The sequence below is a fragment of the Bos grunniens genome, chromosome 29 (genome assembly GCF_055505025.1).
Source record: "Bos grunniens cultivar Pamir isolate PY7600 chromosome 29, Bosgru_T2T1.0, whole genome shotgun sequence".
Classification (NCBI taxonomy): domain Eukaryota; kingdom Metazoa; phylum Chordata; class Mammalia; order Artiodactyla; family Bovidae; genus Bos; species Bos grunniens.
In genome coordinates, this window is record NC_141193.1 from 23,604,057 (window position 1) to 23,630,875 (window position 26,819).

The 26,819-nt window shown below is 35.9% G+C and overlaps 2 protein-coding genes and 1 pseudogene across 2 annotated transcripts; all 3 read right to left on the reverse strand.

The window, feature by feature from the left end:
- Positions 1–1,042: 1,042 nt before the first annotated feature.
- Positions 1,043–1,983, reverse strand: LOC147342316 (olfactory receptor 8G3-like; annotated as a pseudogene).
- A 7,055-nt stretch (positions 1,984–9,038) lies between these two features.
- LOC147342317 (olfactory receptor 8G1-like) lies at positions 9,039–9,997 on the reverse strand. Its single transcript, XM_086384328.1, has one exon. It carries the CDS (start codon positions 9,972–9,974, stop codon positions 9,039–9,041), a length of 936 nt encoding a protein of 311 aa, XP_086240454.1. The 5' UTR covers positions 9,975–9,997.
- A 12,261-nt stretch (positions 9,998–22,258) lies between these two features.
- LOC147342318 (olfactory receptor 8G3-like) lies at positions 22,259–23,241 on the reverse strand. Its single transcript, XM_086384342.1, has one exon. It carries the CDS (start codon positions 23,239–23,241, stop codon positions 22,306–22,308), a length of 936 nt encoding a protein of 311 aa, XP_086240468.1. The 3' UTR covers positions 22,259–22,305.
- Between the last annotated feature and the right edge of the window lie 3,578 nt (positions 23,242–26,819).

A 26,819-nucleotide genomic window follows, 5' to 3' on the forward strand; every position in this document is an offset into this window, starting at 1 on the left:
TTGGAAGAAAAGTTATGACCAACCTAGATAGCATGTTGAAAAGCAGAGACGTTACTTTGCCAACAAAGGTCTATCTAGTCAAGGCTGTGGTTTTTCCAGGGGTCATGTATGGATGTGAGAGATGGACTGTGAAGAAAGCTGAGTGCCGAAGAATTGATGCTTTTAAACTGTGGTGTTGGAGAAGACTCTTGAGAGTCCCTTGGACTGCAAGAAGATCCAACCAGTCCATTCTAAAGGAGATCAGCCCTGGGATTTCTTTGGAAGGAACGATGCTAAAACTGAAACTCCGGTACTTTGGCCACCTCATGCAAAGAGTTGACTCATTGGAAAAAACTCTGATGCTGGGAGGGATTGGGGGCAGGAGGAGAAGGGGATGACAGAGGATGAGATGGCTGGATGGCATCACTGACTCGATGGATGTGAGTCTGAGTGAACTCTGGGAGTTGGTGATAGACAGGGAGGCCTGGCTTGCTGCGATTCATGGGGTCGCAAAGAGTCAGACACGACTGAGCGACTGAACTGAACTGAATAGATTACTTTGTGTAAAATCACAGTTCTTGGAGCCAGACATTCTAACCTCTGTCTTTATTATGTTTGGGACTATGGGGACATTTACTCAAAGTCAACAAGCTTCAATTTATTCATCTCTTAAATGGAATCAATACTAGGGCTTGCCTTGAAAGAATATCATAAATATTAAAGAAAGTTGTCTAATATAAAGTGCTGGGCACAGTGTTTGATATTTTATACTAGCTCAATGATAATATGTCATTACTTTATGATGATCATCTTAGTTATTCTTGTTTTTGTTTTCTTAATATTACACTGAAACTTTAAATCTCAAGAGTCTCTGACTTTTATTCTTGATATTTCTCCATAAATAGTCATATAACACAAATTCAAAGGTTTTAGCCTGAAGGGTATTTGGAAAATGTATTGTATGGAAAATGATCCTGAATTTCCAAAAACTTGAACAATAAAACTAAAATATTACATATCTCAGTAAAGCAAAAGTTTATTTCTGATATGACACTAACACTATTCATCTACATTTTCCACTGTCCAGAATTTTCTTCAGGGCCAATTTGACATCCTTATTCTGCAGAGTCTATGTCAGAGGGTTCAGCATGGGCACAGAGCAGGTATAAAACCCTTGTCTTTATATGACCCCCTTGGTCCATGGGCTCACAGATGATGACTGCAAGTACATGAATGTTGCAGATCCATAGAAAACAGCAACAGCTGGGATGTGGGAACTGCAGGTGCTAAAGGCTTTGGACCTGCCCTCCGTGGAGTGTATGTGGAAGGTTTTGGGAGAATGAAGATGTAGGAGATAAGAATAATTAAGGCAGAAATCAGGACGTTGAAAGAACTGTAGACTAGAGCCAAAAATTTGTTGAAATAGATGCTAGAACAGGATAGCTCCAAGAGTGAAAAAGCATTGCAGAAAAACGGTTAACCACATTGGCCTTGCAGAAATAGAGTCTCGAGATAAGCCAAGTATGGAATGTCGACTGAATGTTTCACGAGACATAAACTGCTGCTGTGAGCTGGAAGCACCTATAATAAGACACGATGGCATTATAAAACAAGGGGTTACAGATGGCAACGTAGTGGTCATATGCCATTTCAGCCAACATACAACTCTCTGCAATAATAAAAAAAAGAAAGAAATAGAGCTGAGTCAAGCATTCAGGGTAGGAGATGACATTTTTCTCTGTAACGAAGTTCACCAGCATTTTGGGGGTAATGACAGTGGATTGACAAAGATCAATAAAGGACAAAGTGCCAAAGAAATAGTACATGGGGGTGTGCAGGTGAGAACTGACCCCAATCAGTGTGATCATGCCCTGGTTCCCCACTACTGTGACCACATAGATTCCTAGGAAGAGGAGGAAAAGGGGCAGCTGGAGTTGTGGCTGTACTGTGAGGCAGCGAGGATGAACTCATTGAGGAGTGATTTCTAGGTTCCATTTTCTTCTCAGCAGATTCTAATTAAAAAAACAGAAAATGAATGTATTTCTGAGAGAGAGAGAGAAAGAGAGAGAGAGAGAGAGAGAGGCAGAGAGTAATTCTGTGGAGATCATTCTTTATCCTTCATCAGAGGACATACATAATGCAGGGAATTCTCCAGTATCTCCTACTACTCGAGGACAAACAATCATTCTGGTTGAACTAGAATAGAAATTATAAACATCAAGAACTTTATAACTTAGAAATTTCATAAAGTTTAAGAGAAACAACAATTTATAGATTTTTAAAGTCAGTCAACATGAAGATTTCTAGTATTATTTCTGAGTACTCTTCTTTCCTCCAAGTTTCTCTATTGACATATTAATATCATGCATGTCAAATAACATAGCATTTTCCTTCCATTTATAATAAGTAATAGTAGTGTATGCTTTCTATAATTAATGCAGGAGGATTCACAAGTCTGTGGAAGTAGCTGTATTAGTTGGGGCTGTCTTTAGTAACATCTTAGCTGAAAATACCTGAAATGTGACGACCAGTATCACTTCACCTGAGATCTGATGCTTTAATGTCCCAGCTTCCTTCTCCCTGGACTTTGACTCCAGAGGGCAGAAATGCAACTGCTTGGCAGACATCATGCTTATACCTCAATAGGTTTTTCCACCCCAGGAACCATTCTTCTTATTCTAATTTGAATGATGTTAGGGGTGAGAGTATAATGACCTAAATACAAGTCATGTACTCCAACACTGTGACCAGGGCATTGGTGTACCAAGATTGATCTATGCAATTTGGACTTCATGACTTAAATGGTGGAGATGAAAACATGATTCTATTCTCCAAATCATAAAGTTCTTTTGAACACAAACACTAGGTGTTTGGTATGCCCACCTTTTTAAAATATAGTCATGCATTTTGCATGTGCTCTCAATAGAATGCAAAGATGGAAGAGATGTGGATGAGTAAAGTACATGCAAAATAAAATCAGTAATTTTAGTGTCAATTCAATACTACTCAACAGTGTGATGTATTTTTTAAAGACCAATGTATATTTAGTTTAGATTAGCAAAGGAAATGAGTAGGTTCTAGAAAATAGAAATTCATATTCTTAACACTCAAGTGATATTTGGCTATTGTGCTCAGTTTGAAGTAAAATACTGTGTGATATAGGAAAAGCTACACAGTTTCCTAAATATGATCTAGAAATCAGTTATTTTAAGATGTTTAAAACAACTGAGAATATTTTTTTTTGGCAAAGCAAAAATTCATGTGGCACAAGACAGTTATTTCAACATTCATCACATGGCAGTGAGAGGCACTGAACTTATTGTATACATTCAAGAGACTGGGTAAAATTAACTGCCTCACCATGGGAAGAAATATTTGGTTTCACAGCAAAGACAAACATCCCTATCATCAGAACACCCTGAGCTGACAGTCATAAAAGTTGGAGCACAGACAGAATAATCACGTACATAGTAGATATTCTTTAATGACATACCTAATGAGTAGTTGGATTAAATGTATTTCTATTATCTTCTAATGGGTCCTGAATATGGTAGACAATAGAGGTTTGAATCCTCAATTCAACCCCATTCTTGCTGTGCGGTCTTGAGATAATATGTCTACTTTCCAACTCTCTGAAAACAGAAATACTAAAATCTACCTTCTGTGTATATTCAGATAAATGATTCCTATGAGATGCTTATTTAACTTATATGCAGAGTACATCATGAGAAAGGCTGGGCTGGAAGAAGCACAAGCTGGAATCAAGATTGCTGGGAGAAATATCAATAACCTCAGATATGCAGATGACACCACCCTTATGGCAGAAAGTGAAGAGGAATTAAAAAGCCTCTTGATGAAGGTGAAAGAGGAGAGTGAAAAAGTTGGCTTAAAACTCAACATTCAGAAAACGAAGACCATGGCATCTGGTCCCATCACTTCATGGGAAATACATGGGGAAACAGTAGAAACAGTGTCAGACTTTATTTTTTGGGGCTCCAAAATCACTGCAGATGGTGGTTGCAGCCATGAAATTAAAAGATGCTTACTCCTTGGAAGAAGAGTTATGACCAACCTAGATAGCATATTCAAAAGCAGAGACATTACTTTGCCAACAAAGGTCCATCTAGTCAAGGCTATGGTTTTTCCAGTGGTCATGTATGGATGTGAGAGTTGGACTGTGAAGAAAGCTGAGTGCCAAAGAATTGATGCTTTTGAACTGTGGTGTTGAAGAAGACTCTTGAGAGTCCCTTGAACTGCAAGGAGATCCAACCAGTCCATTCTAAAAAGAGATCAGCCCTGGGATTTCTTTGGAAGGACTGATACTCAGGCTGAAACTCTAGTACTTGGCCACCTCATGCGAAGAGTTGACTCATTGGAAAAGACTCTGATGCTGGGAGGGATTGGGGGCAGGAGGAGAAGGGGACAACAGAGGATGAGATGGCTGGATGGCATCACTGACTCGATGGACGTGAGTCTCAGTGAACTCCGGGAGTTGGTGATGGACAGGGAGGCCTGGCATGCTGCGATTCTTGGGGTCGGAAAGAGTCGGACACGACTGAGTGACTGAACTGAATTGAACTGATGAGATGCTTAGCACAGTCTCATACCCTTGGTAAGAACTAAATTTTGTCACTATTATTTTATTTTTAATCTATTGAGTTTCTTTTCATTATATCTTTTGTTTCAGCAGCACTTTCATTCCTGCTATGATGGCTGGGATTTTTAATTTTTTTTCCTTAAGACATTTTCTTGTCTTTTCATGTATTTCATGTATTTTCATGTATTTCTACCTAAATACATACAATGATACTGAAATTTGAAAGTTTTACTAGATATTAACTCCTAAATATCAATATTTTCCAAGGTCTCCAAATAAAGTTTCAATAAATTTCTGTCATTCAATGATTTACATCACCCAACAACAAAATCTTTTAATTTTATGTCCAGGTATCAGGTATCACATGATTTAACAATTACACAAAACAGCATTTGGTAGAATCTCTTTTTTTTGACTCATTATATTTCTTTATCTTCTCCTACACATTCCCAGTGTATCTGATGAAATTTATTCAATAGTTAAGTCATTAAGTTAAGGGCTTTAATAATGAAAACCCAGTTAATAAGACCATTTTTATGTGCTGAGGAATACACTTCTCAAGTTTACGTTTAGCACATGCTTAATTCTGTATCAATTATTATGAGTTATTTATTGGCTTTTCTTCTGTACTAGACTGGAAACTCAATACAGTGCTTGGTACAATGCCTTATATACAAGTATCAATATATATCATTTTTTAATAAAATTTTTGAAAGGAGTGTAGTGATAAGTTAACATAGACCCCCAACACAAGTGAGTGAAGCTCTCACACTGCATGAGTGGAGGTGAGTAAACAAATACTGGCCATAAGTTTCTCCAGTGGGGACAGAGAGATGATATGGGAACCTTTGTTCCTCAGGGACTGTGAATATTAGAGTGAGGACAGATAGACACAGAAAAATAGCTACTCACATCTATTAGTGCACTGTAAGGGAGATGGTTGGATGGCATCACTGACTCAATGGACATGACTTTAGGTAAACTGTGGAAGTTGGTGATGGACAGGGAGGCCTGGTATTCTATCGTTCATAGGGTCGCAAAGAGTCAGACACAACTAAACAACTGAACTGAACTGAACTGAAGGGAGCTAGAATAGAAGATCAAATTTTTTAAAGGCTAGGACTGAGATTCAGATACATCCCCCTTGTTCTCCAAAACGCCAGTGCTGTGTATTATTCTCCTCTATTTCTCTGAAGGGAAAAATGGTCTGGTGATCCTGGTAGATAGTTCTGAGTACTAGGCTTACAGGACTTCTTGTTGTAGGGTCATAATCTAGAAGACTCTGTTGTAATGATTTTGAGTCATTGGTCCTGACTTCTGTTGAAGGCAATTCAGTTCAGTCGCTCAGTCATGTCCAATTTTTGTGACCACATGAACCTCAGCATGCCAGGCCTCCCTGTCCATCACCAATGGCCGGAGTCCACCCAAACCCTTGTCCATCGAGTCAGTGATGTCATCCAACCATCTCATCCTCTGTCATCCTCTTCTCCTCCTGCCCTCAATCTTTCCCAGCATCAGGGTCTTTTCCAGTGAGTCAACTCTTAGCATGAGGTGGCCAAAGTACTGGAGTTTCAGCTTTAGCATCAGTCCTTCCAATGAACACCCAAGACTGATCTCCTTTAGGATGGACTGGTTGGAACTCCTTGCAGTCCAAGAGACTCTCAAGAGTCTTCTCCAACACCACAGTTCAAAAGTATCGATTCTTCTGTGCTCAGCTTTCTTTATAATCCAATTCTCACATCCATACATGACTGCTGGAAAAACCATAGCCTTGACTGGATGGACCTTTGTTGACAAAGTAATGTCTCTGATTTTTAACATGCTGTCTAGGTTGGTCATAACTTTGCTTCCAAGGAGTAAGCACCTTTTAATTTCATGGCTGAAATCACCTTCTGCAGTGATTTTGGAGCCCCCCAAAATAAAGTCAGCCACTGTTTCCCCATCTATTTGCAATCAGGTGATGGAACTGGATGCCATGATCTTAGTTTTCTGAATGTTGAGCTTTAAGCAACTTTTTTACTTTCTTCTTGCACTTTTATCAAGTGACTCTTTAGTTCTCCAGTTTATGCCATAATGGTGGTATCATCTGCATATCTGAGGTTATTGATATTTTTCCCGGCAATCTTAATTCCAGCTTGTGCTTCTTTTAGCCCAGCATTTCTCATGATGTACTCTGCGTAGAAGTTAAATAAGCAGGGTGACAATATACAGCCTTGACATACTCCTTTTCCTATTTGGAACCGGTCTGTTGTTCCATGTCCAGTTCTAACTGTTGCTTCCTGACCTGCACACAGGTTTCTCAAGAGGCAGGTCAGGTGGTCTGGCATTCCCATCTCTTTCAGAAATTGTCACAGCTTATTGTGATCTACACAGTCAAAGGCTTTGGCATAGTCAGTAAAGCAGAAATATATGTTTTTTTCTGGAACTCTCTTGCTTTTTCGATGATCCAGAAGATGTTGGTAATTTGATCTCTGGTTCCTCTGCCTTTTCTAAAACCAGCTTGAACATCTGGAAGTTCATGGTTCATGTACTGTTGAAGCCTGGCTTGGAGAATTTTGAGCATTACTTTACTAGCGTGTGAGATGAGTGCTATTGTGCAGTAATTTGAGTATTATTGGCATTGCCTTTCTTTGGGATTGGAATGAAAACTGACCTTTTCCAGTCCTGTAGCCACTGCTGAGTTTTCCAAATTTGCTGGCATATTGAGTGCAACACTTTCACAGTATCATCTTTCAGGATTTGAAATATCTCAACTGGAGTTCCATCACCTCCACTAGCTTTGTTCATAGCGATACTTCCCAAGGCCCGCTTGACTTCACATTCCAGGATGTCTGGCTCTAAGTGAGTGAAGTCAATGGGCCCCTGCAAATGTTGGTTGATGTGAATGGTGACTTATAATCTGAGTATTGATGCTCAGAGTCAGATGAGGAAGAGATAATGCTAATGATCTCCCATTAGGATCATATCACACAAGTATCAACTCTTGGGAAAAGTTACAATTAACAATTCCCTTTTCTTCCATTGACTCTCAAGTGTTTAATAGTATCATATCATTGTAATTTATCATTTTTGTTAGATTATAGGTTGGAAGCAAGGCTGGGATAGATCTTATTAGAACTCTAGTGAATTTCATGTCAAGCTATATAAGAATTCAAAATTTTAGGATATTTTTAAGACCTGCATTAAAGGAACACTCTAAAGTGATTTTACACAAGAGATAAATAAAAAATATTTGTGTGCAATATTTGATCTATTTTTTCCTCATTGACCTATATTAACTGTATTTAGTTGCCATGAGGTATTTATAGAACAGTAATACTTAAAAATTGTAACATGTAGGCTGCAGGAAGGTTTCAACCGGTTATTGTCATAACCCCAGGAAAAGTTCCTTCTAGGTACAATTAGTTAATGACTTTATCTAACTCTGTAAATAAAAGAAATATTGAGGAATAACATAGAGATCTGTCACTTAATGTGAAAAAATTTACTAGATTTTTTTGCTTAATGTATAGAGTAATAAAAAATTATGTTCTGGTTCAAAGTGGCAATCTAGGAAGATCCACAACTCTGACTGAAACAATAGAGGTTATCATATTTTCTCTTTATCTTGAAATTAAATTTTTTGAACTATAATTTGCATGTGGTATAATTTTACATACTAAGAATTTTCTCATTGTCAATATAGGTGAAGTTCTATTTTAGTCTAGGTATGGGAAACCCTGGTAATCAAGGCTGGAGTAATCGAGTTCCAGATACCACTGTATCTCCAGATTTGCTATGTTGACCCATCAGATAGCAAATATACATATTATTTTTTAACACGTGTATGCTGCATGCTTGAAAACCATGAGTTTTTGGGTTGTTGACTTTATTTAATGACTTAAAAAATCAGGTGTTCACAAGTTATCTTACCTGTATTGGGGTTTGATACTGAAGTTAGTCAAGTTCATGCTTCTAAATTTTTGTATAGAAATAATTTAGGATGTCATCAGTTTTATTGTACATCTTTGAAGAACTCTTCAAACATAAATTTAATTGATTTTAACTTTTGAAAGTCATATGTAGCTATTAGAGAAAGTAATGGATAATGACATTATGAGATATATATGGCTTCCCATAAATATTTTTAAAAAGGAAATAAGAAAATTATCATGGTATTTCTAATGCCAGGAACTCTCTTAGGTCCTGCAGATACAGCAGTGAAATACATGCATGCATGCATGGGGATAACCTTCTTGAACATTACAGTGCAGTGCATTTTGGACAATAAGCAGGCAAGTACACACCCAAAACAATAAATGGCACAGTAGGAGCACACAGGTTTGAGCAACGTTACAAAGCATGGAGGGGTTCTTAGCTCAGATTAAGCACTGGTAAGAATTTTGATGTAAGAGAACCATACATTCATACAGTGTAACAAGCAATGACTAGACCTAAAATATCATGCTCATCTTATGTCTGGTCACAAAAATATTCTTTTGTCAAGCATTTTCTTCATGGCAACATTGACATCTTTATTTCTGAGGCTGTAGATCAGGGGATTAAGCATGGGCACAATAATAGTATAAAACACAGAGGACACTTTCCCTTGGTCCATGGAGCTCACAGATGATGGCTGTAGGTACATGAATGCCGCAGATCCATAGAAAATAGTGACAGCTGAGATGTGGGAGCTGCATGTGCTGAAGGCTTTGGACCTGCCCTCCGTGGAATGAATGTGGAGGATGCTGGAAATGATGAAGATGTAGGAGCTGAGGATGGTCAGGATGGGGGCAAAGATGTTAAGTGAACCAAAACATAGGACCAGTAATTTGTTGACATAGGTGCTAGAGCAGGAGAGCTTTAGGAGAGGCAGAAGATCACAGAAATAATGGTTGATCACATTGAATTTGCAGAAATGAACCCTAAGCATGCAGCCTGTGTGAGAGAATGCACATACCAGTCCCATCACATACACTCCACAAATGAGGGAGAAACAGGCCTGATGGGACATGGTAATATTATACAGCAAGGGGCTACAGACGGCAACATAGCGGTCATATGCCATTGCAGCCAACATGTGACACTCAGAGATAGCAAAAAGGAGGAAGAAGTAAAGCTGAGTTATGCATTCAGGGTAAGAGATGATGTTCTTCTCTGTCACAAAGTTCATCAGCATTTTGGGGGTAATGACAGTGGAATGACAGAGGTCAATGAAGGACAAGCTGCTGAGGAAATAGTACATGGGGGTGTGCAGGTGAGAACTGAGCCCAATCAGTGTGATCATGCCCAGATTCCCCACCACCGTGACCACATAGATTCCTAGGAAGAGGAGGAAAAGGGGCAGCTGGAGTCGTGACTGTTCTGTAAGTCCAGTGAGGATAAACTCAGTCACTGAGGAGTGATTTCCTTTTGCCATTTTATCTGGGAAGTTTCTGAAGGAGAGAGAGAGAAAGGGACAACTTTGAAGACATGTCTTTTTTTATGGTTTGTTTATTAAAGTTATCTCACATAGAAGGTAAACTGTTTGAATATTTCCTTAGTTTCTATGTAAAGTTTAAACTCTGCATAAGTTTTCTAAACAACATTTTCTTAATAAAATGTTTTTACAGCTGAACAGAAAATATATTAAGCTATTTCACTTACACATTTTTCAGCCAAAATAGTGATCATTTTTACCTATTTGAATGGCTGTTCCTTAATTCAAACTTTCACTTATTTTAAGCACTTTTTTTTTTTTTCCCAATTGGGGTTTGCAAATTTGAAATCTTAGAAATCTTAGAGGACCTATTAAAAATGACAGAAGCTGGTTGAGCATCAACCTGGAGTGAGCAAATCTCATGTAAATGCAGAACCATTTATTAACTAGAATTTCTGTCAGAGGAGAAAAGAGACACATCAAAACATATTTTGTAATTAATTTTTCTGATAATAATAAAACACGGGTTTCTATGTAAAAATCTTCACTTTTTAATGTTTTTTTGAAATAAAACAGCACAAACCACATTCACTGTGAACCAGTCCACTGTTGGCCTGTTTGTGGACTAAATGCTTTAAGAAGATACATGAATCGTGCTTGTGAGTTAAAGTGCAAGTATCTGCGTTCATCTACTGACTCATCAATTACTACTTGATAATCTTTGAATAGTAAAATAATATCACTGTCTAATTAGAAAATATTAGCAGTCTGAAATTGGTAATAATAAAAATAGCTGTTTTTATTGTTATTATACCATGCTATTATTTGGAAAATAGAAGATAATTACACACTTCAAAATACAGAAAGAGCACTTATAATGGTTAAACTTTTTCTTTTTCATCTTTCATTAACTAAAAAGGTATGAAAACTTGTCATAAAATTAGGGGATATAGAATCAGAAATGCAGTCCCCTATTCTGTTAAGCAGTAAACAGATTATCATTACATATGGGTAGAAATAAAATAGCAAAATTTCTACTTGAATACAAATCAAAAAGAAAAAATCTAAATTGTTCTACTTCAAAGCTAAATAAAAATAAAATTGAAGTGAATCTTAAATCTAGGCATGAAGACTAAATAAATTTCTTAAGAAAACACTAAAGAATATACAAAATATTGGACTAGTCTAAGAATTTGTTAGAAAGAACACACACACATACTAACCAATATAACCAAATAATATAACCAATATAACCAAACAATATTGATAAATTCTTTTTATTCAAATTAAAAACCATTCCTCAAAATACATTATTAGAATATTAAAAGCACTATGGACTGTTACTGAGAGTATGAAAAATAATATTGAAAAGACAATAACATGAAGACCAACAAGTTAAAAATAAGAGAACTATGTGAACAGATATATCACAGATGAAGATAAGAGAATAATTAACAAGAACCTAAAAAGATACTGAAATCCTTATTCACCAGAGAAATGAAAATGAAACTAAACCATAATGGGAAACAACTGCACGTCTAACATGTTAATGTCTGGCCTTCATGCCTATATCCCTTCCTCCCTGTATCAGGGTTCATTTAAATTATGCATATGCCATCAGAAAATGACTCTCTTTCTAGATTCCAACCTATCGCAAGTCAGAGGAATTTTACAGTGAGGACAACATTTTAGTTTCTCAATGCGAACATGATAGAGACTCAACTTACCTTCACTTCACACAGCCAAGTGTCGCTGGCTTTTATGATGTTATTTTGGGTATGATGGAGTTCTGTGGGCTGGTCACTTTTCAGTCAGATATAGAAGAACATATCTGAACACAGAGTGTCTGTTAATTCAAGGATCCGCAATATGGTTTGATCATCAGAGTCACCTAGAGAGCTTAAAGTATCTGCAAAAATAATGACTGTAAAAATGTAAACATGATTATAATTAAGAATAAAATTTCCTGAATCATTGTCCTTATACTCTTTTGCTCTGGGATGTTAGCATATGCAGAAGATCACTGATAAACAATTTTTGCTTTTATTTCTTCTCCTAAAGATTACTTTTACAGCTCAGAATAATTCACAGACTCTTGGTACTTCCAGAGTTAACAACCTACAACATTTTATTGAAATTCCATTTTATTGCATAAGCAGTACCACTGCTTAAATTTTACTGTAATATTTGATACTTATACTAAAAAATATCTCTCCCTAGTTTCTTCTTTATCTTTAAAAACGTTCTCAAAAGTTTTTATTCATAAGCTCTCCAAATTCTCTCACCTCATCTAGAGAAATTTTTATTACACATTTCCTAACATAACATCAAAACTAGGGATTCAGAATCCCACTACTGGGCATACACACTGAGGAAACCAGAAGGGAAAGAGACACATGTACCCCAATGTTCATCACAGCACTGTTTATAATAGCCAGGACATGGAAGCAACCTAGATGTCCATCAGCATATGAATGGATAAGAAAGCTGTGGTGTATATACACAATGGAGCATTACTCAGCCATTAAAAAGAATACATTCGAAGCAGTTCTAATGAGGTGGATGAAACTGGAACCTATTATACAGAGTGAAGTAAGCCAGAAAGAAAAACAGCAATACAGTATACTAACGCATATATATGGAATTTAGAAAGATGGTAACAATAACCTTGTGTACGAGACAGCAAAAGAGACACTGACGTATAGAACAGTCTTATGGACTCTGTGGGAGAGGGAGAGGGTGGGAAGATTTGGGAGAATGGCATTGAAACATGTAAAATATCATGTATGAAACGAGTTGCCAGTCCAGGTTCGATGCATGATACTGGATGCTTGGGGCTAGTGCACTGGGACGACCCAGAGGGATGGTGTGGGGAGGGAGGAGGGAGGAGGGTTCAGGATGGGGACCACATGTATGCCTGTGGTGGATTCATTTTGATATTTGGCAAAACTAATACAATTTTGTAAAGTTTAAAAATAAAATAAATAAATTAATTAAAAAAAAGATCTGAACTTTTAATAAAGTAATTTAAAACAAAAAGCCAATAAAACTGCCGTGTCATTCTGATGATTAGCCAGGTTTGGGAACTACTGAATTAGAAGACACAAAGTCAGTGTAGTGGCATGTTTTAGGTGGAGAATTTGAAACATTCTGTTTTTTCTCTCCTATTTTTCCTTTTGTCTTCTCATTTCTTTTCCTCCTTTCTTCCCTTTCCTCCCTTTTATCCTTCTTCTGCTCCTTCTTCCTTCTTTCTCTAATCAATACTTTAGCAAAAATTCATGAGACAGCATTTTACCACAAAGCAAGGTCTATTCTAGAGTATGAAAACTACAAAGAAAAGTTACTAATATCAAAAAATTAAAGACGATATTAAGGTGGCCTAATATTCATCAAAAAGTAGCATAATATGCAAAAATTAGAGTGAAAACTCAGAGGGGCATGCAAATTTGCATATATCTAATGGATTCAGAGCTAAGGAACTGAATATCTTGGAATTTTTATTTCAAAATGTCTTTTGTTATTTATTAGTCCTGACTCAATGTCCATAGGATCTACATCTGAGAGTCTGAATATTATATTTCTTTTGAAACCAATTATTATACCCTACTTACATAAGAATCAATTAAAGATAGAGATTTCCCTATCATATATAGATAGATTAGATATACTAGAAAAATTAAGAATTGGATGTGTATAGCAATGCCAATTAAGTAGCATGGCCACTTAAGCAGGGTTAAGTCTTTTGTCAAAATATGAGATGGCATTACTAAGCATTAAAAATGATAAAATACTTTTTACTGGCTTTTCAACATTTGAATTTTAAAGGGGATAAGAAGGAATAAAGGTAGAAAAGAGCAGTTGGGGCTCAAACTCTCTCTGTGAAATTTTTTTCTCAGTGAAGCTTGCGCTTGAAGATTGCCAGTCCCTTCCGGTGTAGTACACACTCTGTGGTCAACAAAACTGCTGAAGTTCCCACAACCTAGACCCTGAGGAAGGACAATAACTGGAATTGTGAATAGAGACACTAAAAACACTTAAAACAAATAAAATGAAATTTAGCAAAGCAAAGAGTTGTTATGTTTAAAATTTAGATTAAAGAAAACCCCAATTCTTTGTATACTGGTTACAGCTTTGGGTGCAATTCACCTGAAAAGAATAAGGTATCAATTCATTATTAACTCAATAAAACCCACAAAGTAAGTGGCTGGTTAATAAATTAGTTTCAGATTACGCTTGTAGAAACACAATATCTAGAGTATGATCAGTAGTAACCCCAATATATAGCTTTCTAACACTAGTTCCATGGAACTACAAAGCCACAAATCGTCATATGGGTTCAAAGGTCTTGGGTTCTTAACATATCTGGAAGTGGGGATGAACCTACTTCCTCATGTGTTAAGTTGGTCACCACTGGCCATATGCAGCCTGATCCTTACCCTGTTACTTCACACAATATTACCATTTTCTGTGTGCAATTAGGTTAGGAAGCACTGTGCTACACTTAAATTATATCTGGAGTTTGGGGTTACAGAAATGCTTTTCAAGGAGAGACATTGACAACATAAAAGGCAAATAAAGACTGTGAAGAACTTAGAAAATATGTGAGGGTAATGGGATACTTAACAGATCTATCTATCTATATATCTTAGCAGATATATCCCAAGGGAGATATATCCTAAATAAAATCAACCCTGAATATTCATTGGAAGGACTGATGCTGAAGCCAAAACTCCAGTAGTTTGGCCACCTGTGAAGAAGAGCTGACTCATTGGAAAAGACCCCGATGCTGGGAAAGGTTGAAAGCAAAAGGAGAAGGAGGTGGCAGAGGATGAGATGGTTAGATAGCAGCACCAACTCAGTGGACATGAATTTGAGAAAGCTCCAAGAGATAGTGAAAGACAGGGAAGGCTGGCATACTGTAGTCCATGGGGTCACAAAGAGTTGGACAGGACTTATCAACTAAGAAACAACTTCTCAGGGGATCTAAAGGGAAGAAAGACATTTTATGTATGACATTTGAAAGATCAAAGAAAATCAGTTCAGTCACTGTCATGTCCAACTCTTTGTGACCCCATGAACCGCAGCACACCAGGCGTCCCTGTCCATCACCAACTCCTGGAGTTCACCCAAACCCATGTCCATTGAGTTGGTGATGCCATCCAACAATCTCATCCTCTGTTGTCCCCTTCTCCTCCTGCCCTCAATCTTTCCCAGCATCAGAGTCTTTTCAAATGAGTCAGCTCTTTGCATCAGGTAGCCAAAGTATTGGAGTCTCAGCTTCAGCATCAGTCCTTCCAATGAATATACCCTTCACTATATACAAGGGAAAATATTCTAAAAATTGGGGTTCTTAGAAATGACAATTATTGATCACTGAATACACTCAACCATAAACCAGATGATGAACCACTCAGGGACGTTAGGGAAAGGATTTTCTTCATGGCTTTTAAGACACCAGCTCTTGCCACTTTCCAAACTCAATTTGTATCTGGCTCCTTTCAGATTCAGAAACTTGCATTCAAATTCAGAAAATTTTCTTTTTCTAGAATAAGTCAAATTCTCTCAACTTATCTAGATTTTTATTTACTCATGTTTTCATTATTTCACATGGAAAAAGAGTAATTTTACCAACCCCATTATCTCTATTGTGTGCTAAATATTTTTTTTTCTTTTCTAATCTCATTTACAATTAATGTCATCATGAAAACCTCCAATTCCTTGAAATTGGTTAGACTTTCTTACTACATGCTCAAGAATCTTCCATTTCTAAACAGCATGTTTTCAGACTGCAGTTGCTCTATAAATCAGATGATGAACAAATCAGACTTATTCTCCTCTGGTCAGTAAGCAGCCTACATCTGGCACATCGTAGCAAGTTAAAAATATGCTATGAATAAATTCATAATTATATGAATGACTATATTGTGGAATATTTGCCTAAATGAAAATGGTTATTACTTTCATAATAAAGACTCAAAAAGAAAATGTAAAGTCAACACACCTTTTTTCTTCTGTAAACCACAATGCCAAATCTCATTGGAAACATGCTCTTAGGGAAGAATAGTACTAGTGTGAGCGTTGGGAGTGATAGGTATCCAGCATTCTGCTGTCTTTAGTGCTGAGAGGGCAGGGACAACCCTGGTCTCAGAGCCACTTTTGAAGCTGATCTGTATCACAGGTCAGCATCTCCAATTCTAAGTCTTCAGTGTGTGTTTTTTCAGCTTCAAGGTAGCAAACATCTGCACCTTTCTCAGTTCTCCCCTGAGTGGTTGTGATCACTGTGCTATGAAGGTGTGTCCTGGATTTAGCTATGCCAAGCAATAAAAAACATGGAGTCAAATACTCTCCAAGGATTTCCATTTCTCAGGAGACAAGCTCTTGAAAAAGAAGCAATTGCAGTTAACACCTCCCCAGTTTTTTCCTTCAAGAGGGATTGTTTGCCAATCCTGAACTCATCAGTTAGTGATAAAGATTTCTTCACACGATCACCTGGGACTTTTTTTAATGTAGATCCTCATCCAGTGGTTCTGAGGAGTATTTGAGATTTTGAGATTCTTTATGTCTTACAAGCTCCTTGCCAATGCTACTGGTTCCCAGTCCACTCTGTGAATAAAAGGTTTTAGAGGATCATGGCTCATCTTGACAAGTTGCATGCATGAGTGCTAAGTAGCTTCAGTAGTGTCTGACTCTTTTGAGATTCCATGAACTGTAGCCTGCCAGGCTTCTCTGTCCCTGGCATTCTCCAAGCAAGAATACTGGAGTGGGTTGTCATGCCCTCCTCCAGGAGATCTTCCTGACCCAGGGATTGAACCTGCAACTCATATGTCTCCTGTATTGGCAGGCTGCTTCTTTACCACTAGCACCACCTGGAAAACCTCCTGACAAGTTATCTTAATGTTAATAGGACAATCGATTTTAAAATAATGGAGTAAGTTAATTAAACTTGTATAAAATACATTTAATTGTAAATAGGAAATATAAATATTGATTCAAAAGTCAAACCTATATAAAATTGGATTTAAGTTTTTGGTAAGAATTCAGAATATTTATGTTATATTTTGTTTTTTGAGGTCCTTACTATTAAAAATTCTAGTTGCTATATATAAAGAAACATTTTATTAGGCACCTTTGTTTCTTATTCCTTCTCTTTTCATATTCCTTCTATTTTTGCATTTTCTAGTATATTTTCATTTTTTATTCCAAAGTCAGAAAATGGGAAATAATATCAGGTTTAACTGAATCAAAGTAAATTGGGCATTCAAGTGAGGAGAAATACCATAAAATATAGTTAAATATACCAGTTCAATTATTATTGCCAGTTTACACTTGCATGCATTAGTGTTTCTCAATTTTAGATACTCATTTCAAGTTAACACGGGAGTTTATTTTATTATTATTTTATACCCATGGTACACCCTATGTCAATAAATTCAAAATTTTGAGTATAATGTAAGATAACAGTATTTTTTGAAAACTTCTAAACCTTTAATGTGCACAGGAATAACCTAAGGATCTTGATCAGAAGTGGTTTGTGACAGTAAGTCTCACAAATGGCTTGATATTATACATTTTAAATAAAATCTCTCAGATCTTGTCAATGCTCATCTGTGGACCTCTTGGAAAAATGAAGGGTAGAAGATCTCTTGTTTTGAATAATTTCCCTAGAGTTCTTTCAGATTTAAGCAAGGTGCCCCCCAGTTAAAAGGTTTCCTTGGCACTGGATTTGATGTGGCTGCAGGATTCTGGGATGTTTGAAGGGCAATAAGTGTGTCTGGAATGCCAATTTATAGGTGAGCAGACAAGGATTTACAGTTACTTCAGTGTTTTGAATAAAAAAAGTGAGAAAGAGACTTTGGAGTTTGGTAAAGGTCAAGGCTGTATATTATCACCCTGCTTATTAACTTGTATGCAGAGTACATCATGCAAAATGCCTGGCTGGGTGAAGCACAAGGTGGAGCCAAGGTTGCTGGGAGAAATATCAATAATCTCAGATATGCAGATGACACCAGCTTTAAGACAGAAAGAGAAGAGGAACTAAGAGCCTCTTGACGAAGGTGAAAGAGGACAGTGAAAAGTTGACTTAAAACTCAACATTCAAAAAACTAAGATCATGGCAACTGGTTCCATCACTTCATGGAAAATAGATGGGAAGAAACAGTAGACTTCAAAATCACTGCAGATGATGCTTGCAGCCACAAATTGAAAAGACGTTTACTCCTTGGAAGAAAAGCTGTGACCAACCTAGATAGCATATTAAAAAGCAGAGACATTACTTTGCTGACAAATGTCTGTCTAGTCAAAGCTTTGGCTTTTCCAGTAGTCATGTATTGGCTGGACCATAAAGGCTGAGCACCGAAGAATTGATACTTTTGAACTGTGTTGTTGGAAAGACTCTTGAGAGTCCTTTGGACTGTAAGGAGATCAAACCAGTTAATCCTAAAAGAAATAAATCCTGAATATTCATTAGAAGGATTGATGCTGAAGCTGAAGCTCCAATACTTTGGCCACCTGAGGTGAAGAGCTGACTCATTGGAAAAGACCCTGATGCTGGGAAAGACTGAACATAGGAGAAAAAGGAGGGGACAACAGAAGATGAGGTGGTTGGATGGCATCACTGACTCAGTGGACATGAGTTTGAGTAAGCCCCAGGAGATGGTGAAGGACAGGGAAGCCTGGCGTGCTCCAGTTCCTGAGGTCACAAAGAGTCAGACATGACTGAGTGACTGAACAACAACAACAACAAAAGGTCAGACACAGAAAAGATGTAAACAAAAAGTAAAAACAGATATTTTTCCTATGACTGTACATCCTAAAAAGTGTTAAGATGCCCATGGATGCCATTCTTTCAGTTCTAATAGGGTATATGTTGTGATATGTTGTTGTTGTTCAGTTGCTGAGTCATGTCCAACTCTTTGTGACCCCATGGACTGCAGCACACCAGGCTTCCCTGTCCTTCCCCATCTCTCAGAGCTTGCTCAAACTCATGTGCATTGAATCGGTGATGCCATCCAACCATCTCATCCTCTGTAGTCCCCTTCTCCTTCTGGCTTCAATCTTTCCCAGCTTCAGGGTCTTTCTAATAGGTCAGCTCTTTGCATCAGGTGGCCAAAGTACTGGAGCTTCAGTTTCAGCATCAGTCCTCCCAGTGAGTATTCGGGGTTGATTGATTTCCTTTAGGATTGACTGGTTTGAACTCCTTGCAGTCCAGAGGATTCTTTTTTTTTATATATATATAAATTTATTTATTTTAATTGGAGGCTAATTACTTTACAATACTGCATTGGTTTGCCATACAGCAACATGAATCTGCCACAGGTATACACGTGTTCCCCATCCTGAACCCTCCTCCCTCCTCCCTTCCCATACCATCCCTCTGCGTCACCTCAGTGCACCAGCCCCAAGCATCGAGTATCATGCATTGAACCTGGACTGGTGATCATTTCATATATGATATTATACATGTTTCAATGCCAGTCTCCCAAATCATCCCACCCTCTCCCTCTCCCACAGAGTCCAAAAGACTGTTCTATACATCTGTGTTTCTTTTGCTGCCTCGCATACAGTGTTATCATTGCCACCTTTCTAAATTCCATATATATGCGTTAGTATACTGTATTAGTGTTTTTCTTTATTTTTTTTTTCATTTTTGTATTTTTGTTTTTTTTTCTGGCTTACTTCACTCTGTATAATAGGCTCCAGTTTCATCCACCTCATTAGAACTGATTCAAATATATTCTTAAGAATATTCTCCAAAACGGCAGTTCAAAAGCATAATTTCTTAAGTTTGTGCTTCCAGGTTATGGAATTAAGATTGCACAAGCTGAAAGAACATATTTATATATATTCTAGAATATATATATTGCAGAGTAGGAGTCATGCCTGAGATAGGAGGTTTTATTTAAATCATTTTTTCTAAATTAATTTTAATTGGAAGGATAGGAGTTTTAATTGTAGCCATTTATCTTCTTTTAAAATACTGATGACTGTGGCTTTGTAGTAGAGCCTGAAGTCAGGCAGATTGATTCCTCCAGTTCCATTCTTCTTTCTCAAGATAGCTTTGGCTATTTGAGGTTTTAAAATACTGATTAAAACTAAGTTAAATAATATGAGAGCACTTGGAAAATGAATGTCTGACATCAATGAGTTAATGGATAATGGGATACAAGGGTGGTAAATAATATTATGTTACATGTGTTTTTGTTACATAATTATACACTACAGGTGAGTAAGGTTAAATACTTTCCAAAGAACATTGACCTGTTATTAGTGAGTAAATGTTTTAAACTGAGAAGCAACAGAAGAGAGCTGAGTGTTTAGAATTTCATGAGAATTTATAGTTGTTGCTTAGTCACTGAGCCATGTCCAACTCTTTTTTGACACCCATAGACTACAGCCCACCAGGCTCCTCTGTCCATGGAATTTCCCAGGTTAGAATATTGGAGTGGGTTGCCATTTCTTTCTCCAAGGGATCTTCCTGACCCCAGGGACTGGACTCACTTGTCCTGCATTGCCAGACAGATTCTTTGCCACTGAGGCACCAGGGAAGACCCAGATTTATAGTAACCAGTTGGTAATATGCCCAGAAACAAATAAGGAATCATATAAGGGGAAAGAAGAAATGTTTCTGAGATAAAACTGATGAGGAATGGCAATTATTTGCAAATTATGGCTTTTTGGGCTACTATGAGAAGTTTTTCCATAAATAATATAGCATATTTTATATATATATATATTTATATGTATAATATATATAAAAATATATACTAAAAAATATATATATATAATATATAAAAATATATATTTAATTTATATACATATATAGTATATATATTATATTATATATATAAACACCAACAATTTTTATAAAAGCGGTCCAACACATTTTTATCTTTATATGATAAAAGATATATATATGCTGTATATTTATATATATTTTATATATTTATATATATATTTTATATATTTATATACATTATATATATAAATATATATTTATATACATTATATATATAAATATATATTTATATACATTATATATCTTTATATTTTATTTATATATTTATATTTATTTATTATAAATATATTTATATTTATTTATTATAAATATATTTATATTTATTTATTATAAATATATTTACATTTATTTATTATAAATATATTTACATTTATTTATATACATTTATATATAATATTATATATTTATATAATATTATATATAAAATTATATATTTATATATATAATAATATATGTATTTTATTTATATATATAAATATGTATTAATACATATATATAAATATATATTTATATGTAAATATAAATATGTATATATATATTTATATATAAATATATATATGTATTAATACATATATATAATATATATATTTATATATGTATAATATACATAAAATATATATTAAAAAATATAAAATATATAAATATATATAATATATAAAAATATAAAAAATATATATAAATATACAGCATATATATATCTTTTATCATATAAATATAAAACTGTGTTGGACCGCTTTTATAAAAATTGTTGATGTTGAGCATGAAAATTTGAATCTCTTTAGTGAGTTTCTATCATAAGATTCTGCAGTAACTCTCCAACTGATTTCTTTTTCCTTGATTATGACATGTTTGAAATATTTTGATTACTTTCATTATATCAAATGAAACAAAAGTGATACTAAGATTGGAGAAAAGAAGAAAATGACACAGTCTTATAAGGAACTGTAGATTAATGTGCAGAAGAAAATTACTGGGAAGGCCTTAGACTTACCCGTGATTACTTGGGGCCAATATATCACTTTGAGTAAAATCACAGATTCTGGAGCCAGGCATTCTAGACTCTTGTCATTTATTATGTTTGGGAACTTATACATTTACTGAAACTAAGTAAGTGTTAGTTTATTCAGATTTCAAAGTAAAATAGTACTAGGGCTTGCTCTGAGAGAAACCTGTAAATATTAAATGAAGTCACCTGCTTTAAAGTGCTGGGCTTTGTGCTTGATATTTTATACTATCTCAATCATGTATGTTATTATTTTATGATGATCATCATAGTCGTTGTTGTTTGTATTTTTTTTAAAGTCAAACTGGAACTTCTTTAATTCTTAAGACTCTCTGACTTTATTCTTGTTATTTCTCCATAAATAGTCACTGTAACACAGGTTCAATGGAAGTGGCCCAGAGATAATTTGGGAAAGGTATTATATGAGAAAATGATTCTGAATTTCCAAACAAATGAACAATAAAACAAAAGCATTGCATATCTCAGAAAATCAAAGACATATTTCTGATATGACACTATGACATTGAGTCTATTCATCTACATTTTCCACTGTCCAGAATTTTCTTCAGAGCAAATTTGACATCCTTATTCCGCAGACTGTAGATCAGAGGGTTTAGCATGGGTACAATGCAGGTATAAAACACAGAGGACACTTTCCCTTGTTCCATGGAGCTGACTGATGATGGCTGCAGGTACATGAATGCTACAGATCCATAGAAAACAACAACAGCTGAGATATGGGAGCTGCAGGTGCTGAAGGCTTTGGACCTGCCTTCAGTGGAGTGGATTTGGAGGATGCTAGAGAGGATGAAGATGTAGGAAGCAAGGATGGTTAAAACAGGAATCAGGACATTAAAAGCACTAAAGACTAGAGCCAATAATTCATTCATGGAGATGCTAGAACAGGATAGCTCCAAGAGTGGGAAGAGATCACAAAAATAATGGTTAATCACATTGGCCTTGCAGAAATAGAGTCTCAACATAAAGCCTGTATGGATTGCAGATTCAATGATGCACAAAATATAAACTGTCACTGTGAGCTGGAAGCACCTATAATAAGACATGATGACATTGTATAGCAAAGGGTTACAGATGGCAACATAGCGGTCATATGCCATTACAGCCAACATATGACATTCTGCAATAATAAAAACAATAAAGAAATAGAGCTGAGTCATACACTCAGGGTAAGAGATGACACTTTTCTCTGTCATAAAGTTCACCAGCATTTTAGGGGTAACGACAGTGGAATGACAGAAATCAATAAAGGACAAATTGGTGAGGAAATAGTACATGGGGGTGTGCAGGTGAGAACTGAGCCCTATCAGTGTGATCATGCCCAGGTTCCCCACCACCGTGACTGAGTAGATTCCTAGGAAGAAGACCAGAAGGGGAATCTGGAGCTCTGGTTTCTCTGTGAGCCCAGCGAGGATAAACTCAGTCACTGAGGAGTGATTTCCAGGGTCCATTTTCTTCTCAGCAGGTTCTAAGTTTAAAAATAAAGAAATGAGTGTACTTTTGTGTTGGGGTGTGTGTGTGTGCGTGTGTGTGTGTGTGTGTGTGTGTGAGAGAGAGACAGATATTTATGAACATATGCATGTGCACATGTGTGAGGCAGAGAGTAATCCTGCTGAGATCATTCTTTAGTGGTCATCAGAGGACATACATAATGTGCGGATTTCTTTAGCTTCTATTGTCATTCTAGGACAAACTACAATTCTGGTTGAACTAGAATAGAAATTATAAACTTCAAGAATCTTATAATTGAGATATTTCATAAAGTTTAAGAGAAACACTGATTTCTGGACTTGTAAAGGCAGTCAAAATGAACATTTCTACTATTATTTGAGCACTCTTCTTTCCTCCAAATTTCTGGATTCCAACCTATTTCAAGTCAGAAGAATTTTACGTCAAGGCCAAAATTTTAGTTTATGAACATGAACATGATATAATAACTTAGCATCACTTCACATAGTCAAGTGCCACTGGCTCTCATGATCTGCTCGTGGGTAAGATGGAGTTCTGTGGGCTGGTCACTTTACAGTCAGACGTAAAGGAACAATTCTGAACACAAAGACGGTCTGTTAATTCAGGATTCCCCAATATGGTAGATCATCAGAGTCACCTAGAGAGATCACAACATTTATGAATATAATGAGTGTAAAAATGTAAACATATAATTAAAAATGAAATTCTTCAATCATCTTCCTTAACATTCTTTACTCCAGGGATAGATTAATCTCGGTAGAACAGCTCTGATAAATCATTTTTGTTTCTGTCTCTTCGAAAGATTGCCTCTACAATTTTAAATAATTCACAAATCTTGGTATTTCCAGAATTCCAGAATTTTATCAAATTTCTCTTTTATTATATATGCTGTTACTTTAGTTAAATCATTACCACTGCCTCTTTTTTAGTCTAATACTTGATACTTTTATTTTAAAAAAATGCTTTTCCTTTTTGCTCTTTATCTTTAAAAAATGTCCTCAAAAATATTGTAAAGTAAGTAGCCTCTAATTAAAATAAATAAACTAAAAAAAAAGTGTTTAGAATCTTGGAAGATTTTAAAGATCTTAACACCTGATAATCAAAATAATATAAAAACAAATAAGCCAACAAAACTACCAATGTAATTGTGATGATCAGCGAGGTTTGGGACCTACTGGGTTAGAAGACACAAAGTTCATGTAGCAGCATGTTTTAGGTGAAGAATTTGAGAAATTTTTGTCTCCTTTATTTTCCTTTTATCTTCTTATTTCTCTCCTCCCTTTCCTCCTTTTCGTCCTTCCCTTACCTTCTCCCTTCTTTCTTTCTTTAATAATTTGGCAAAAATTGCTGAAACAGCACTTCATTTCAAAATGAAGTTTAGTCTAGGGTATAAAAATGACAAAACACAGTTACTTACCTCATGAAATTCAAAAATTGATATTAAGAAGGCCTAATATTCATTATAAAGAGGCATAATATGAAAATAAAATTGGAGTGAAAACTCAGAGGGGCATACAAATTTGAACAGCTCTCCTAATGGATTCAGAGCCAGGGAACTGAACATTTTGTAATTTTTGTTTCAAAATGCCTTCCATTATTTATTAGTCCTGATCCAATGTCCATCTTATACACCTGATGTAAGAATTAGGTGTATATAGCAATGCTATAAATGCTGTTTATATGGGGTTTGAGTCATTTATTAGAATATAAGATGGAATCACTGAACATTAAAAATGACAAAGTTACTACTTACTGGCCTTAGCTTATTTGACTTTTAATGGGGATAGGTAGGAATACAATTAGAAATGAGCAGTTGATACTCAAACTCTGTGCTGAAATTTTTCTTTTCTCAGTGAAGCTTGGGCTTGAGAATTGCCAGTGCCCCCTGATTAGTGCACACTCTGTGATCAACAAAACCTTCCAAGCTTGTACAACTTAGCCCCCAAGGGTTACAGCAACTGGAAAAATGAATAGAGATACTGCAAACAGTTAAAACAAACAAATTGAAGTTTAGTGAAGTAAAGAGTATTTATGTTTAAAATTTAGATTTTAAAAAACGTAATCCTTTGAATACTGGATATAGCTTTGTGTGCCATTCACTTGAAAAGAATTAGGGGTCAGTTTTTTATTAAGTCAATAAAATTCACAAAGTAAGCGACTGGTTAATAAAGAAATTAGTTTCAGATTGCACTTGTAGAAGCACAATGTCTAGAGTATGATCAGTAGTAATCCCAGTAACATGATTTTCTAGTACTAGTTCCATGGAACTACAAAGCCACAGATATGAGGAAGTGAGATCGAACCAAGACTTCTTCATGTGTTAAGCTAATCACCACTGGCCACATGCAGTGTGATTCACTTAACCTGTCACTTTACACAAATATTACCATTTTCTATGTGTGCGATTAGGTTGGGAAGCACTATGCTACACTTGAATTATAAATGAGTTTGGAGTTTAGTTACAGATATTCTTCTTAAGGAGAGATATTGACAAGATAAAAGGCAAATGAAGACTGTAAAACTTGAAAAATATTTGAGGTGTTGGGATAATTAACAGATGTTGTTATATATCTCAAGGGACTCTAAAGAGACAAAAGACATTTTATGTATGGCATTTGAAAGATCTAAGAATACAAGGGAAAATATTCTAAAATTTTGAGGTCTTAGATATGTCTGTTCTTAACCACTGAATACACTCAATCAGACTCAGTTCACATCTGATTCCTTCCAGTTTCAGAAACTTACATTCAAATTCAGAAAATGTTCATTTTCTGGAATAAGTCAAATTCTCTCAACTTATTTAGATTTTTACTTACTTATATGAAATAATAGACTCACAACCCCATTCATCTCTATTATCTGCTACATAGTTTTTCTTTACTAATCTCATTTACAACTAATGTCATTATAGTAGTAGTAGTGTTAGCTGCTCAGTCATGTCTGACTCTGCAATCTAATGAACTGTAGCCCACCAGGCTCCTCTGTCCATGGGATACTCCAGGCAAGAACACTGAAGTGGGTCACCATTCTCTTCTCCAGGGGATCTTCCCAACCCAGATATCAAACCCAGGTCTGTCACATTGCAGGCAAATTCTTCATCACCTGAGCACCAGGAAAGCAGAATATCATCATGAAAACCTCAAATTCCTTCTAATTGATTAGGCTTTCTTATGACAAGCTCAATAATCCTCCATTTCTAAACAGCACGATTTCAGACTCCAGTTGTACTATAAATCAGGTGATGAACAAATCTGACTTAGTTTCCTCTGCATCCAAGAAAATATCCCACATCTGGCACATCACAGCAACTTTAAAAACTTGGTTTATGAATAAACTGATAATTTTATGAATGAAGATGTTGTGGAATATTTGCCTGAATGCCAACGGTTATTACTTTCATAATTGGTCTCAAATACCAAGTCTAAAATCAACACACTCACCTTTCTTTGTTCCTGGAAATCTCAATGCCAAATATATTTCACAATGTGCTCTCAGAGACAAATAGCACTACTGTTAGTGTGGGGAGTGATAGGTACCCAGCATTCTGCTGTCTTTAGTG